Source organism: Bos javanicus, chromosome 10 (assembly GCF_032452875.1).
Source record: "Bos javanicus breed banteng chromosome 10, ARS-OSU_banteng_1.0, whole genome shotgun sequence".
In the NCBI taxonomy this organism is placed as follows: domain Eukaryota; kingdom Metazoa; phylum Chordata; class Mammalia; order Artiodactyla; family Bovidae; genus Bos; species Bos javanicus.
The window spans coordinates 83,500,485-83,517,827 of record NC_083877.1 but is presented as its reverse complement, the minus strand read 5'-3'; the positions used below and the strand labels follow the sequence as shown (position 1 = coordinate 83,517,827).

Sequence of the window (17,343 nt, the reverse complement as noted above, 5' to 3'; positions counted from 1 at the left end):
TCTGCATATAAGTTAAATAAGAAGGGTGAAAATGCCCAGCCTTGATGTACTCCTTTCCCAATTTTGAACCAGTCTGTTGTTCCATGTCCGGTTCTAACTGTTGCTTCTTGACTTGCATACATGTTTCTCAGGAGACAGGTAAGGTGGTCCGGTATTCCCATCTTTTGAAGAATTTTCCACAGTTTGTTGTGATCCACACAGTCAAAGAACCAGAACCATCAGCAAATCTTTACTGAGTGCCCACTACGGCTTAGGAATGCACTATGCACTGGATAATAGAAGTGAGTGAGGTGGACCAGCCCTGCCCTCATGGAGCTGATGACTGACTGGGCATCCAATCCGAGTACAGTGTGATAGATGCGAGGATGTGGCCTCTCTAGGCCTCAGCCGTATCTGAAGTACAGGGATAGTATAACTTTAGAAGACTGACACATAGATATAGTAAACAGTCTTCATGGAGAATACAGGGCAAGAGTCTAATAAATCCCTGCTTGGACAGAGGTAATTCCCTGCTTACCCAGGGCCCAGCTTCACCCACTCTTCGTTTTCTCAGGTAGGGTAACTTTTGTATATCCCTCCATGGCCTGTTACTCTTCCCCTCTAACCTCCAACCATCAAAAACACCAATGAATTATTAAAAAGTCTTAACAAGTCTGTGAGAAAGGAAATGGCCAGGGGGACGTGCCCCTGGATCCAGCCCTGCCTGAAACCCTGTCCCAGGAAGTAGTGGTCAACGGCTACTGGCCCAGTTTGCCATGGCCCCACAGAATGAGCATGTTGGACAGACCTGAGAAAACTTTTCTTCCCCTCCCACCTTCCCTTCCAATGGCTGCCTCCTTCAGTGGGCCCTGCCTTTCATCAGTATGTGGAACAGCACCTGTCAACAATACGAGAAAGGGCTAAGCAGGGCAAAGGCCCTCCTCCCCATTCATCATAGTCATCCACACAGCAAAGATGTGTCTTCTGCATTCCCAGTAAGTGTGGGCCATGGCTTCAGTGCTCACCATAGTCCGTGTTTTCAGGTTCCCAGCAATTTGAAGGCCAGAAGTATGGGGCCTGCAAAAGAGCACAGGCGTCAGGACTGAGGATGCCAACTCGTGCCCTCCCCTGCCAGGGGCCCATGGGCAGCCCTCCCCTGGCCCAGGGAGGATTCCTCCCTGACAGGCCCTGTCTGCACGTCCTTTGTGTTGCCACTGCACCTTGACTCTTTCCTGTTCTTAGCATAGCTGAGGCCAGTCAACATTTTAATCTAAGTGTTGAGAAAGAAAATCTCAGGTCAGCCAAATAAATGCAAAAATGAGAAACTTAGTTTGCAGGGCAAAAACTTCATATCCTGAAACAATATAAGTCTAATGCAGGAGTCAGACAAGCACTGTTTACTGGGGCACAAGCTTCAAGTTCCTTTATCACTTTGCTATGGACTGAATGGTGCCCTCTTGAATTTCTATGATGAAGCCCTAACCTACCTGTCCCTCCCCCCCACACATACCAGTGTGACTGGATGTGGAGTAAGGAAGTGATTAAGGTTGAATGAGATCACATGGGTGGGGCCCTGATCACACAGGATTAGTGTCCCTGTAAGAGGAAACACCAGAGAGCTAAAAACCTCTGTCACTATGTCTCCCTCTCTCTACCATGTTAGGACACAGTGAGAACTGATCATCTGAAAGTCAAGATGAAAGCTCTTCTCACAAACTGAACCCCACTTGAGGCTTAATCTTAGACTTCCAGCCTCAAGAGCTATGAGAAATGCATTTCTGCTGTTTAAGCCACCCTGTCTATGGTATTGATATTTTCTTATGGTGGCTGAGCAAACTCAGACATTCTTTGACCCTGTCTGAAGAACTCCATTCCAAAGCCTTTTGGTTTAGACCTTGACACAACTCCTTATGCTCTGCTCAAATTCACTGTAGGACAGGATCTGAGAAAAGGAGAGGAAAATGTTTGGGAAGTGTTACTAGGTAGTGAATAGAAATTTCACACCAAGAAGGTATATATAACATGATATAGAAGTAGGATTAAGGACTTTGCTATCCAGCTGATCTAGGTTCCAATCAAGGCTGTCCCCTGGATTGACGAAATGTCCCATTAATTCTCCAGGTACCTCAGTTTTTGCAACTGTAAAATGGGTGATATTTATCCCCCCAAAGTTTGTTCTTCAGAATAAGTGAGATATGTGTAAAGCAACAAGTGAATGGTAAGTTCTCCATGAGGGCATTTTACTATTATGTGGGGGGAATGCAAAAAATAGCACAGACAAGTTTGCTTTCCCAGAGCTGGTGGGAGGTAGGAGTTGCTTCCTTAAATACCATCAGTTTTTTAGGTAGTTCTAATCTGAGATTGGAGAAGGCAATGGCACCCCACTCCAGTACTCTTGCCTGGCAAATCCCATGGATGGAGGAACCTCGTAGGCTGCAGTCCAGGGGGTCGCTAAGAGTCGGACATGACTGAGCGACTTCACTTTCACTTTTCACTTTTATGCATTGGAGAAGGAAATGGCAACCCACTCCAGGGTTCTTGCCTGGAGAATCCCAGGGACGGGGGAGCCTGGTGGGCTGTCGTCTATGGGGTCGCACAGAGTCGGACACAACTGAAGCGACTTAGCAGCAGCAGCAATCTGAGATCAGATGATGAGAAGAAAAGGAGAAACTGAAGGCCTACCTGGAAACGATAAAAGGTGCCATCATCCTTCATGGTAAGAACATGGTCCGAGATGGGAAAGACGTAGCCCTGGGCAGCTATAAGGCTTCCCAAGTGTATTGCTTCAACTGAAGGGACAGGGAAGAAGAAAGAGAAGTTATTGCAAAACTATCAGAATGCAGGGCTGCTTAGATGAAGTGTAAGTGGGATGGGGTAGGGTGAGCAGAAAGGCAACTGGAAGTCAACTGTCATCACCCCCAGATCACAGCATGATTGGTTGATAATTTCTGAAATGACTGCACTGGGCTGGGTGGAGATATCAATGGTTGGGAAGGTGACACGTGTCTGAGATGCCTATGGATCCCAGCTCTGAGCGTCTGATATCGTTTAACCCCCTAAGACTTCCAGAAAAAAGTTTAGCTTCCAGTTAGGATCATGAGCTCTGGTGTGGAAGTCTGTAAACAAGTGAGATGCTTCATGTAAAGTGCTTAGCAGAATCTGGTGCATGGTAAGTGCCCAGTAAGTGCTGGCAGCCCTGATTCATAGTTTTAGTTTCATTCTCTCTTTTTTTTTTTTAATCACCACCATCAATGAATATGCAGCCCACAGAGTCTTCAGACTCACATTGCATTTCCTGACATGAGAATCCTACCAGCGATGAGGAGGGTATTACTGTTCTCTTATGGATAAAGAGGAATTAGAGGAAGAGAAGGCAGTAGCATAGGGAGGCCAACCTAATACAAACATTGATATTTTTGCCACAACTTGTTGTTTTGTTACTTTAGCACCAGCCGTAAGTAGATTCACATAAATAGTTAAGAATTTATATTTACTCTGAGCAGAGCTAAGGAAAAAAAATTTAGATGCTTCTATCAGATATGATGTGTGCGTGCTAAGTCGCTTCAGTCATGTCCAACTCTTTGTGACCCTATGGACTGTAGCCCATCAGGCTCCTCTGTCCATGGGATTCTCCAGGCAAGAATACTGGAGTGGGTTGCCATTCCCTCCTCCAGGGGATCCCCCTCCAGGGGATCTTCCCAACCCAGGGACTGAACCTGTATCTCTTATGTCTTCTGCATTGGCAGGTGGGTTCTTTACCACTAGCCACCTGGGAAGCCCACATGATAATCTTTCACAAGTCTAAAAGTATTCTTATCAATAAAAATTAATTTTTGACTGTAGAAATTATTGACATATTCAGGGAGTCTCTAGGAATTATTAATTTCATAAGTTCTGAAGCTTTTAAAGTGACTTGTATTGGCTTTATTTGCAAACTTTTTGGGAGTTTTAGCAAGTAATTAAACCTCTTCATTGTGATTCAGGCAATGTAATTTTAAGAGCTGGCTCTAGGGGTACTCTTTCTGCCCCCTTCTGATGCCTATGTCAGAAGCTTTCTCTATCTCCTTTATACTTTAATAAAACTTTATTAAAAAAAAAAAGAGCTGGCTCTAGAAGGCTGTTCAGTGACAGTGCTACAACTTTCAAGAGGTTGTATATGATCCAGTCATTTTGCATATTGAGAATCTGCTACTTTTCTTTGGAAGGACTGCATACATTTATCACTGGTAGAATTGGGATGAATGGAATTGTATTTTACTTGCTTAGTGATAACCAGTTTGGTTCTGAAATCTATATGCTTCAAGAACCATGAGTCCAGCAGAAAAGGGACATTTCATCACCTGCTCCTTCTTCAGAGAAGGAAGAACAAAACCCAGTAAGAAGGGGACTTTCATGTCACCAGTCTGGAGCTAGAAGTCTCACTTTATTCTTCAAAAGGCTTGTGCTTAGAGATGCTGCCGATGGGAAGGAAGAAGGGAGAGAGGGCGGATTTTGGCTACCTGATTTCCCAGGGTCTTTGTTGGCCTCATTTCTGCTGGTGAATTGTCCTAACTACTGCTCAAACTACTTCTCAGAAGTCCAGATGGGTTCCAGACCTTGATATCCTCCCAAGGGCATCAAAGTATAATAGACCATGAGAGATAAGACCTGTATCATTCAGGACCTCTCACAGAAGCTTTGCTCATCAGGACCAGAGGATTCCACAGCATGTTCTACCACTACATGGTTCAGGGCTCTCAGAATATACCATTGCTGCTGCTACTACTACCACTGAAGAGAATGATAAAATACCTGTCAGAAGTATGACAAGCATTCCAGAAGGGCAAAGAAAACAGTACTCTTGGGAGAGAAAAAACCCACCATGAAGAAGGGTGACTCTTCATCATGTAACTAAACTTGTAGAGACTTACACAGTCTGGTTTTCAGAAGCAGATAATCAGAAGTCCAGGCTGCATAAGGCAAACACTTAGGTAGTCAATATGGGTTTTTCCCTTAAAAGGATTAGCATTTATAGTTTTCTCCTGTGGTTTAAGAACTTGAATAGAATTAAGAATTTCCACTTGACATGAGAGTGGTCACTAGTCATGATGGAGAGAAAGGCTAGTGTCACTTCTGTTCATGACCTTTTTGGCACTTTTCTGGCACTGTTCTGACCTTTTCTGGCACTCAGATTTTTGGCAACTATGTTTAATTGAATTCTATGTAAATTATAAATTGGGCTTCCCTGGTGTCTCAAATGGTAAAGAATCTGCCTGCAGTGCAGGAGACCTGGGTTTGATCCCTGGGTCAGGAAGATCTCCTGGAGAAGGGAATGGCAACCCACTCCAGGATTAATGCCTGGAGAATTCCATGGACAGAGGAGCCTGGTGGGCTACAGTTCATGGAGTCATAGAGTTGGATACAACTGAGTGACTAACGCTTTCACTTCCATAGTCAATGGTCTATTAAGGGCTTCCCTGTGGCTCAGTGGCAAAGAGTCTGCCTGTCATTGCAGGACACATGAGTTTGACTCTTGGCCCAGGAAGATCTCATGTGACAAGGAGCAACTAAGCCTGTATACCATAACTATTGAGCCTGTGCTCTAGAGCCTGGGAGCTGCATCAAGAGAAGCCACCACAGTGAGAAGCCTGCACACCACAACTAGAGAAAAAAAAGCCCTCTTAGCAACAAAGACCAAGCACAGCTCTCCACCACCCCAAAACTAACTAAATAAAAATTACTTTAAAAATAGTCTATTAATAGTAAGAGCATCAGATTAAAATACAGAAATGCTTGAGCTGTCATGGTGACCCCAGCAAGGAATCACAGTTGAAGGTCAGACACCTAGAATGGGCACTTGAAAAAAATCTTTAAAAAGCAGAGCAATCGAAGGCCATTTAATTTGAGGCAACTAGATCTAATCCCCAAGAACATCAGAATACATTACTGGATGTTTGTAAATATGACTTTCAGGCATCAAGAATACTTAGTTAAGATGGGAAGTGTATAATAACTTCAGAAAAGTTTACTTACCTAGAATTTTTATTTTTTTCCTGGAACCACCCCCCCCCACCTCCATTTTTCTAATTGTGCTGTAAAAACAAATTTTATTGCTTATTTGCTGGTGGGAGCACAGATTTGAAAACTTCTTTATTGGCCAGGGTTTGCTGTTGTTTTTCTGGTGAGGTTTTCCTAATTGCATTGCACAATTAAAGTTGAAAAAAATCACTCCTTCACTTCTTGCAGAAGCAGAGAACAGAAGGAGTCTTAGCAAATAATTAAACCTCTTAATTGTGGATCAGGCAATCTAATTTTAAGAGCTGGCTATAGAAGGCTGTTCCGTGACAGTGCTACAACTTATCTTTAATTGCTGTGGCTAACCAGAGTCCATGTTATTGTATTGGGCTCTTTGGCATTCTAAATGGTTGTTCATTTCCTCCAAGGGTAATTTAAATTTAAAGACAGAAACTCAGTGGAGGAAATAAATTAATTTTGTTTGTAAAGGGAGTGATTCCACATCTTGGAATTCAATTGTATAAGCCCAGGTCTCAGGAGGGTAGGAGAAACTGGTTTGGAACTTGGGTATGGCTTATTCACTAATATGTGGGTCAAGTCAGGGTTGAGGGTCAAGTACCTGGGTCCTCGATGGAAAGGTTCTTCATAAGCCACTGTACAATGTCCGTACCTGCAACAGTAAAGCAATTTCAATTGAAGACCTCATGGATGTTTAACTCTGTGCCAGAGGAAACATGGTTGCCCGAGAGATCCCTAGGTCCAATTAGCACACACCTGGAGAGCCAGGTAATACTGATACTTTTCCATCCTAACCAACTCTTTCCACCCATTAGGATGCTTCCATAGTCACAATCCCATTCTTTTCCTCAAAAAATCCACATCTGATGACTCAGGATGATCTTTGTCCACATTTCTAGGGAGCTTCGGGAGGGGACTTTCTGGGAATACATATTTTGATGACAGGCTAGAAGACGTTTTATCACTCCAGAACACTTCCTGAGGGAGGAGACTTCTTTTATCTCCCTATCCCCAACTGACAAGGCCTGCCCAACAGAGATGACCACACAGGTTCCTGAAAAACAAAAAAAATAAACCTCTAATTTCTTCTGGCCTGGGCTTATCCTGAATGAATAAGCCCCTGTGTCTGTGGGAGAAACTTCTGTGTGTTCATCCAAACCTCTGTCCTCCATCTCCTGGGCGACAACTAGATTATACTTCCAGACCTTCCTGCAGTTGCGTGTGGATTGAGTTCTGACAAAAGAATGTGGGTGGAAATGCCATATGCCATTTCCAGACTCGGACCATAAAAACTCCTGTCTGTCCCTCCACATCCCACACCCTTTCATCCCCATCTGCTGGATGAAGGGAGAGAGGGCAGAGCCACAGTGTGGAAGGAGCCTGGGATCCTGAACAGACATGAAGATTGATGCCCGTCTGGGGCTCTGACCTGATTGAAAAATATACTTGTGATGTTGAAACCCAGGCATTTGAGAGTTATCTGTTTTAGTATCTAGTATTACCTTAACTAATGTAAATCTTGGGAATCAGAAGGGACTTTTAAACCTTATCTACTCCAACACTAGCCAAACATCATCCACAATACCCTGGATAAGAGGTGTTCTAATTTCCATTAAAGAAAAAAACAAACAAACAAACAAAAAACCCAGGTGCCTGGAAACTCACAAATTCCTTCCTGGCAAGCCTGTCCCAGTTAAGTCATCTTCAATTTCTCTGAACTGAAATTGGCCCTTCTCTGAATTCCTCTCTTCAGTCTTAGTTTTGCCCTCTGATGATAAAGAGGACTCAGACCTCTCACTCTGTGAGACAGTCCTTCAATTATATGGACAGTACACTCGGTGTATTAGCAATGCTACCCTAGAGTTTCCCCTGCTCCAGGTGAAACATGCCTGGATTCCTCAGCTGTTTCTTCCCATGATATGATTTGGGGTTTCTCACCATTGTGGTCAATATTCTCTGAATATATTTGCTTTTGTTTGCCTCCCTTTAAATGTGGCGCCTAGGACCAGCGTTCTCAGGAAAGTGCAGTGCATGTGGGGGTGAAGGTGAAAGTGCAGTCGCTCAGTCGTGTCCCACTCTTTGTGACCCCATGGACGGCAGCCCACCAGGCTCCACTGTCCATGGAATTCTCCAGGCAAGAATACTGGGGTGGGTTGCCATTTCCTTCTCCAGGGGATCTTCCTGACCCAGGGATCAAACCTGGGTCTCCCACATTGCAGGCAGATTCTTAACCTTCTGAGACACAAGGGAAGCCCTCATGTGGGGGTAGAGGAGCCCAATTTTCTGGGAGGTTCTGAACTTCTGGACAATCTACCATTGTCATTTCCATATCTCGCTTTAAACCAGTGCAGACTTTCAAAGGTCTGTACTTTATCACCTCGGGATGAAATGCTAGATGGAAAACAATCTGAAAGGGGCAGTGTTTCCAGAGACCTGAGTCTTGTCATGGGCCTGAGTCGTGCAGTGGAGGAGAGGGCCTGCCATCAGCTCTCCTCGGATTGACTCCCAGCTGAAACACCAGAGAACCAGCAGAGGGGTTGAACAAATAGTTCCCGTTTTCCAAAAGGGAAGTTGCTCAGAAATTTGGGGGTGAGAAGTGAGATCAGTACAGGCCTGAGTGCTAGACATTTTGCTGCTCTCTGGAAGGAGAAGGAATCTTGCAGAGTAGACTGTCTGGTTCTTTGTATACCACCCTACCCTCCAGCCTCCACCGACCAGCCTCCACTGACACAGCCCTGCAAGTCCCCGGCATTTCAACCTCAAAAGCAGGACTTCTAAGCATTGCTCCACTCTTGCTCCTGGATGGCATCTATGAGCTAAACTTTGGATTGAAAACACTCCTATTCATTCATGTTCTTTGAGAGAAAGGGTGAGTATGTATGTGTGTGTGTCCACTTCCTCCAAATTATACAAGTTCAACATTTGTCCTCGGAAATGAAGAACAAAGCAGAAATCAAATAAGAACTGTAATCCCAAGTTGGGGGTAGGGTGGGGGGAGACTCCAACCTGTTTTTCCCTCAAAAGAAAAATAGTCCTTTTTGTGTGTGTGTGGGTTGCCTAGAAACGGAGAGGTTTCCAGCATCAGCAACAGCTCTCCCCCGGGCAGGAGGATTATCTTTCTGCTGAGCTTGCTGAACCATTATTTATCACCTGCCAAGATTGATTACTCACCCTGGGACAATGACAGCCCTTCCTTTCCCCTGTTAATTACTGTCATCATTAATATCCATGTCACTAATTAGTATTCATTCACATTGAAACTCCTTCCTTGCTATCATATCCGCTCCCCACCCCCCACCCTACCCGGGCCTTCGGCACTATTGTCTGGGTTTCTGTCCTGCTTTGGCTTTCTGCACTCATGTCCGGCCTAATTGTCCACCAGGCTCCGGTTTGCATTCACAGAGCTCAAGAATCACATGTAAGCACAATTTTGGTAAAGAAAGGAAAGCCACAAAAGCCCCTGGCCTTCTCCCCTGGCACTGCGGGGACCACAGACCTGGGTTTCTTGTCACGGTGCAGCCATCATGACCGTCATCATTCCATTCGAGGAGCCGGGTGACCATCTTCAGGCCCCCATGGGGCCGAGCTGCTGCCCCTGGGTGTCGAGGCCACCACCCTCAGTCTGCAGCAGCACACACCCCACTGCCATCCTCAACACGCATGGGCCCTGCCTGGGGGACCTGAGCACACACAGTGATGCCCAGGGCTGTGGACAGTCTCATTCTCGTGGGCATGGGTTATTGCTTCACCAGGCTAATCCAGGAAGGGCCAGCCTCAGCCTTGTGGCAGATTCAGCCTCGGGAACAAGGAAGGGAAACCTGTCATAATATTATGTCCTTGAAGATGGCTACAATTATTACACTGTAGAATCAAGCGAAAATAGTCCAAATCATTATCAGGGGAAAGCATTTTTAGTCTTCTTTTTTCTCCTCTCTTTCTTCCTTCTTTCCCCCTTCTCCCAATCATTCTTCCCTTCTTATTCTAGTAAGAAATCAAGGCAGATTATTTTTCTATTCTATCCAAAATTGATGGTTGCCTTTTGTTACCATCTGGACTCTGGACTACTGGACTCTGTTTCTTATCTTTGTCAAGCTGCAGTCCCAAGTGGAGCGGGTCTGGAGCACAGCCTCCTGCTGCCCCAGGCCAGGCACTTTTGCTGCCCCCCAGGACTTCCCAGGTGGCTCACTGGTAAAGAATCCACCTGCCAATGCAGGAAAAGCAGGAGATGCAGGAGACGCAGGTTCAATCCCTGGGTCAGGAAGATCCCCTGGAGGAGGAAATGGCAACTCACTCCAGTATTCTTGCCTGGAAGATCCCATGGACAGAGGAGCCTTGTGGGTTATAGTCCATGGAGCGCAAAGAATGGGACATGACTGAGCAACCAAGCACGCACACAAGAAAGGGCAGAGGAATGAAGACAGGACTTGCAAATCTGTCTACTTCCTGAGGAGGAAGTAGAGCAGGAGGCTTGTCATGGGCCTCTGATCAGTGGCTCCCTGGCCATCTGGCTGGGCCTGAGTCTCAGAGTGGCCTTCTGTAGACTCCAATGGGGATGGACTAAGGGTGAGCCCCTGCTCCCTGGCATTTGTGTACTTACTTACTTGGGTAGAGTGAGACTCAGTGACCTCCTCCCAAGTCATATTAAGTCTAGATCAATATAAACTGGATTTGAGTAAGCTAGTAAGACCTTCCAAGATTTTAGAGAGCTCTCTTTCTGGCGTGGGGGAGACCCTTATTATAAAAGCATTCTGTTCTGGGCTCAGCTTCAGGTGTTTTAAGCTCCCTGAAAGAACAAGGGATACATTGAACTTCTTTTGAAATAAGTCAGAACCCAAGCAGATCCTATGATGACACGCTTCTTTCATTTCCCCCAAAGTTTTGTATCAATCTGAACCCAAATTAGACTAATGCAAACTTGACAAAAGACTGGTTCTAGTCACCTGCAAATTTCAAGTTCCCTGCAACTTGGTAGCTTGTATATCATGGTTCTGGTAACTGAAGCAATTAACAACTTACTCATCAGTCCTGCCCACTGGGGAAAGACACTTCCATTTGAGTAAACTATTTTTTTCTGGAGCCCAACCAAGGACAAGATGGTACTCCTTAGGCAAGGATATGACTCCATCCTCCATTGGATTTTCATGAAACTGCCAAGGTCTCAGCAGCTCCTCTGAGTGAGAACGCAGCTCTATGCCATCTCATCATGCATGCAGGTGCCATGTGCAGGCCAGTGTCCACCCAGAAGGATGACAATCCCCAGTGCCCACTGTACCAGGCCAGCACTAGACACTTAACCCTGTTGTCATATGTCACCTTGACAATATGGAAAATATAGTAACTCACATCCATTTTAGAGATTAGACCCAGAGAGGCCCCAGGTCACATGTTAGTACTTAATGCAGCCCAGTTTGGAACTCAGAATATCTCATGTCTAATATTATTTCCACTACACTGTTCTGCTCCTCTTATCTATGAATAACTTTCCAAGTAGTACACAGAACAACTGGAAAAGTTATCTTGTATATTCAATTGTCTTCCTGAAGCTGAGACACTAGTTTAGCCATAATAATAATTACTGCTTTAGCTATTAAGCTAATAATTTATTGAGTGATTTCTCTATTTGAAGTTTTGGAATGATTCTACTATAATACTGCATGCACGCTAAGTCACTTTAGTTGTGTCCGACTCTTTGCGACTCTTTGAACTGTAAGCCCACCACGCTCCTCTGTCCACGGGATTCTCCAGGCAAGAATACTGGAGTGGGTTGCTATGCCCTTCTCCAGTGGATCTTCTTGACCCAGGGATCAAACCTGTCTCTCCTGCATTAGCAGGCGGGTTCTTTTACCACCAGCACCATAATAATTTCATGATATAAACAGATTATTATCTCCATTTTGCAGATGAATTGAAGGACACTCTATAAGTAGAGAAGTTTTTACAGTTTTAAGCCATTCTTTTATGACTTAGTTATAAAACAATAAAATATAACGGTTAGCTGTCAGAGAAAGCTTAAGAGGAAACATTTACCTGGGCTTTGCTGGGTGGACACAGTGACTAGCTGGCAGTAAGAGAGAAGGAAATGCAGGTAGAAGGGCTAGTGTGGGAAAGCCTAGTGGCATTTTTGAGGGGTACTGTTTGATCAATGGGTTTGATTTTTCCAAGGAAAATAGTGACACATTTAACAGATATATACTTGCTTCCCAAGCATATGAAGCAATAAAGCACATTGCTTATAAAGTCGGGCAGACTTGAGTTCCACTCATGGTACATCATTTCCAAATTGTATGACCCTGGGCAGGTGCCTTAACCACCACCCACTCCAATCTCCATACTCATGGGTTAACTGGGGGAAATTCTGCCTGCTTCCAGGATAAAACAAGAGAAACCCTCACCAAAATCCTGACCCGTGGTTTTGCTGAAATTTCTTATTAGGTCACCTACCTGCTCTGTGCCCTCATTTTTTTCTTGTATGAAAATGAGGACGATAATAAAAAGGACCTGATGTTTAGGCTCTGGGGTTAAAGGAGACGCTGTATGGACAATGCCGGCACAGTGCCTGGAATGTAATAAGCATAACACGAGTGAGCTACGGAGGCAGTCTGTGTTTTACACTCACATTGGAGCCAAGCGTCTCACCAAGTCATCGGCATGGCTTGCAACAACTTGAACTACTTGTTATCTGCCTGCTTTTTCATTTCAGCCCTCAGAGAATCTCAAAGGTCTTCTGATACTTTTTAGGAAGGGTTATCTTGATGGACAGAAGGGGAGGGCATTGCAGCAGACAAGCTTTACGGGGCTGGCGGGGCCTCATGGAGCTAGGGGGCGGGGGACCCGCTCCGGCAGCTTTTGTAGCCTTGCTCCTCAGAGGACATTTTCTGGGTCAGGGAGGACCTTCTCTAGGAGTACTCATCTCAGTTTGGAACTAGACATTCACGATGTGATGATTTGGTCAGTGTCTGCTTCCCCCCTGTATCTGTTTCCTGGGACCACCTAACAAAGCACCACAAACAGAGCAGCTTCAACCACAGAAATGTATCGTCTCTCAGTTCTGGAGCCGGGAAATCCCGGACGCAGACGTGGACAGGGCTCATTCACCTGAGGGCTGGGAGAGAAGCTGTTTCAGTCTCTCCCCTCACTCCTGGAGGTTTGCTGGCGGTCTTCGGTGGATCTGTCTTGTGGAAGCATCACCCCCACCTCTGCCTTCATCTTCACACGGCCCCTTCCTGTGTGCGTGTCCCTGTGCCCACTTTCTCCTTGTTCTAAAGACATAGTGGATGAGGGCCCACTTAAACTAGTTCACCTTAACTAATTACACATCAATAACCTTGTGTCCAAATCAGGTCACATTCTAAGGGCTTGGAGGTTAGGACCGCGACATATAAATTTTGGGGGTGACACAATTCAACCCATAACAATCGTTCTGAGCGACCAGGACTCATATTTTTTCATCTCCGGCACCAAGCAAAAACCTGTTATGAAGCTGGTTTAATTAATGCTTATTGATCAATAGTTACATTCAAATGGGCATCATATAATACAACGCCATTCATATTGCACATATTCATTACATTTAAAAAATTATTTTTAATCAGTTTTTTGTGACACATAAAAACTTCATCACAGGCCAGCACCAGTTGTGGTGTTGGGCATTTTGCAACTACTGCTTTAGAGGAAAGTTCAAGGTTTTTCATCCATTGACATTTGCTTTCAAAAACCACCTTTTTCCCTGTAAAAAGATCTCAACAAACACTTTAAAAAACATTAGGTAAATAGATAAACAACCAGGATTGGCTGCCTAGCACAGGGAACTATATTCAGCATCTTGGAATAAACTATAATTGTTCAGTCGTTAAATCCTATCCCACTCTTTGTGACCCCACGGACTGCAGCACACCAGGCTTCCCTGTCCTTCACTATCTCCCGGGTTTGCTCAAACTTATATCCATTGAGTCTGTGATGCCATCCAACCATTTCATCCTCTGTTACCCCCTTCTCCTTCTGCCCTCAATCTTTCCAGGCATCAAGGTCTTTTCCAATGAGTCGGAAAAGGACCAAAGAAGAACACAGATACCTATTCATATACATATATGTATAACCGAATCACTTTGCTGTATACCTGAAATTAATACAACATTGTAAATCAACTATACTTCAATAAAAAAACCCAAAACAGTAGGCAGTAATCTGAACTGCCCCCTTCTCCTCATTCAACCCTGGCTGTCACTTAGAGAGGACAATCAGTAGAAGGAAAGGTGGTCTTCAATGCTCTTCTCAGGTTGAAAGACCCCCTCCTCCCTCCTCTGTCCTTGCCCTGCGCTGGCCCCCCGGCTCTCTGGCTGCGGAGTTCACACTGCCTGCGACTGGCTTCGAATTGATTCTCCCTTCTTAACAGGAGGCTTTTGTGCCAGTCTGACTTGAACAGTTTGGAGCAATTAAATCCAGACACACAGACCGATGATTTTGAGCCGGTAATACCCAAGCATCACTGCCTTCTTCAGCCCTAAACCAGGGCGGGCCGGGCCCACCTCCCTGGTGTCTTCTTTCCAGGCCAGGCACATAGGCCTGCCCACCTCCATGGGCACGTGGCAACTGCGCCCCACAGCGACCCACAGTGGGAAAGACAGCCAGCCACGGGGAACCCCCTGGTGGGCCTTCTCCTGCCTGCTCCCCCCACCCCCCCACGCCACCCCCGGCTCAGACCGCCTTCCCCGCTTGCTTCCCATGCATTATGAAAAATAATAGGGGGCAGGAGACCGGGCGAGGTTATTACCAACTCATAAATCAACTGGGAAGCTCTGAGGGTTGTGGTGAGGTGTCTGAGCCGGGCTCCCCCCGGTTTGTTATCTCACCCGGGGCCCCCACCATTGATTCATAACCTCATAACCCTCCGCGTCCGAATCCCAAGTCTTCTATCTAATTGTCACCCGCCGAGTACATGATTTGCAAGAGGATGCGGGCGGCGGCAGAAGTGGGGGTGGAGGAGAGATTAGTTTTGTCAATCAAAAGCGTCCAGGGCGGGGAGGTGCACACCCGGGATTTAGCTCAACGATCAGCTTATTAAAGGGGAGGCTGGCTGTGCTACACATATTATACATTTCGCACAGGGAGACTGAGGATCTCCGCCTCTGTTGGGGGGCGGGTAGCCCCTGTTTTCTGAGGGTGGCTGCCGCCCAGGCCTGCCTTCCGCCCCATCCGAAGGCAGAAATGAAAAACAGACAAGCATATTTGCAGCTTTGAGGGAGAAGTGAGCTCATGCCAGGTGTCCACTAGCCACATTGGAGAGAGCGTGACAAACGTTCTGAGGACTGTGGCTCCTTTCCAGGAGGGCTGGAGGGGTCCCAAGGCTGGACGGTGTCGGGGCAGGTGCTGTCTACTGGTCACCTCATCTGTGCGCCTTTGAACCTGAAATGTGGTCTGAGGATATTGAAATTAATCTAAAAGGCTCAGGCTTTCTGGAAGGGAGTAGGAGAAGCAGTCTTTGTGACGCCCAGGTGTGCAGGCTGCAATCACTTTACCTGGAATCTGATCCATCTGACTGCACTGTTTGGGGATAATGCTGACACGCTTCCACAGCACTGATCTAAGACTTACGTCTGCAAAGTGCTGCTGGACACCTGCCATCACCTCGGGAAGGGCAAGGTGTGCTCAGCAGGGAGTGTGAGCAGACCAGGTTTCAAGCGGAGTCTGGGACACACAGGTGCCTGGGCAAAGACTGAATCCGTGTTGCACTCATTTTAGCTCCGGGGCCCTGGAGCTCTGGCTTCCTGGAGCACTGTTGGTTTTTGTCATCAGACAGACCTGGGTTCATATCCTGACTCTGCCCCTTCTAGCTGATCACCTTGGATGAGTTATTCAACCACCTTGACACCCAGTTTACCCACTTGCAAAATGGGTCCATCACAGAATCTACCCCAGACTGTGTTATGAGTATTTAAATGGAGGTGGGCACCCCGATCCATGGGGAGTTCTGGTTCCTTTCTTCTTACAGCTGATGGCACACCTCCGTCTGCCCTGAGTGGAGTCTGGCCTGGAGCTCACCTCCTGGGCAGCGAGCCTTAGGTGGAACCAAGCCTTCCTCCTGGCTCCTCCCCCAGCCTGTGTTGCAGGCCTAGACTAGACAGTTCAGAGCTGGCTCTAGCTTCCATCTTTCAAGCTTCTCTGTTTCATTCAGATGAATGAGTCCATACTTTTAAAAACTGATCTGGAAACTTCTCCATCAGTAGAAGATCTACTCCCAGTTCAAGTTGAAGTTCCTGAGGCAAAACAGAACCCCAAGGGACCCCAACATCTCTCCTCCATCCCAGCTACAGCCAAGCCCTTATCCTGGCGTCTACCACCAGGGTGGGCCATGACTCCGAATCCTGTGTCTGAGTCTGGGTTCCCCCTCCCAGCAGCTCTGCAACCTTGGGGATGTGCTGTACTCTTTATAGGCTTCAGTTTCTCTAGGATATGATAAAAGCACCTTCTGAGAAGGAGGCATGGGATAATTCCTGTAGAAGCTTCAACATGTGTCCTTCATCACAGAGGAAATGATCAGCATGGGCTGACTTCATCATCATCATTATTATTATTGCTATTCCTACCGATTGGACCACTCTCGTTCCTTTATCTGCAGTGATTTATAAGATGGCTCTGTTCTTAAACAAAAAAGTGCACACGTGGGCTACAAGGGCCGGACTACAGTATTGGTGGGGAGTGTTCATAGGCCACAGAAAGAGTATGTAATTCCAGCCCACCCAGTTTCAGGAGACAGTTCACAAAGAAGGAGGTGCTTAGCATCAGTGAGAAACAGAAAAGATTAAGGAGGAGAGTATTAGATGTAGAGCCAAGAACAAAGCCATCCAGAGCAATCACACCAACAGTACCATGTGGCAGCTAGCATTTACATGCAGGCTTGAACAGCAAGTCTCTGTGAAAGGGGACAGAGTCTTGAAGGGCAAAAGTCACAACATGCTCGGGCATCACTTATATGTGAAGCACTGAGCCAGACACCAGGGGCTGAGAGTCACGCGTGAATCACAAAAGAACCAGGCTTAAAGAGCTGCAGGGAGATGATGTCAGAACTGCCGGGGAATGAGCTCATGCTTTCCTGGCATCAGGATGCTGGCCTTTCCCCTCGATCCCTCCCTCAACCTGGGCCTCATGGCCACTGCCAGTGGTGCCCTGATCTCTGCCTGCAGTTGACCTCAGGAAGTGATATGCTGTTGGGTCAGCCTGCATCCCTCATGCCTCTGCTGCTGGTCACCATCCCAGATCGCTGCTCAGCTGCCTTCAGCAAGGTGCCCCAAACCCAGAGGGACTCATGTGTGGGACACCACCATTGTTTCTGCTCGCCATCATCTTTTAGGGAAG

The 17,343-nt window shown here is 46.3% G+C and overlaps 1 protein-coding gene across 19 annotated transcripts in view; it reads right to left on the bottom strand.

Annotated features, from left to right (window-relative positions):
* RGS6 (regulator of G protein signaling 6) overlaps positions 1-17,343 on the bottom strand; it is a 625,171-nt gene that overhangs the window by 107,202 nt on the left and 500,626 nt on the right. For all 19 annotated transcript variants that reach the window (XM_061429323.1, XM_061429321.1, XM_061429324.1 and 16 more), the window contains 3 exons: positions 6,593-6,643; positions 2,662-2,768; positions 1,005-1,056 (listed from right to left, as the gene is read on the bottom strand). In XM_061429323.1, coding sequence (XP_061285307.1) covers positions 1,005-1,056; positions 2,662-2,768; positions 6,593-6,643 — 210 coding nt within the window. The remainder of the gene's footprint in view (positions 1-1,004; positions 1,057-2,661; positions 2,769-6,592; positions 6,644-17,343) is intronic.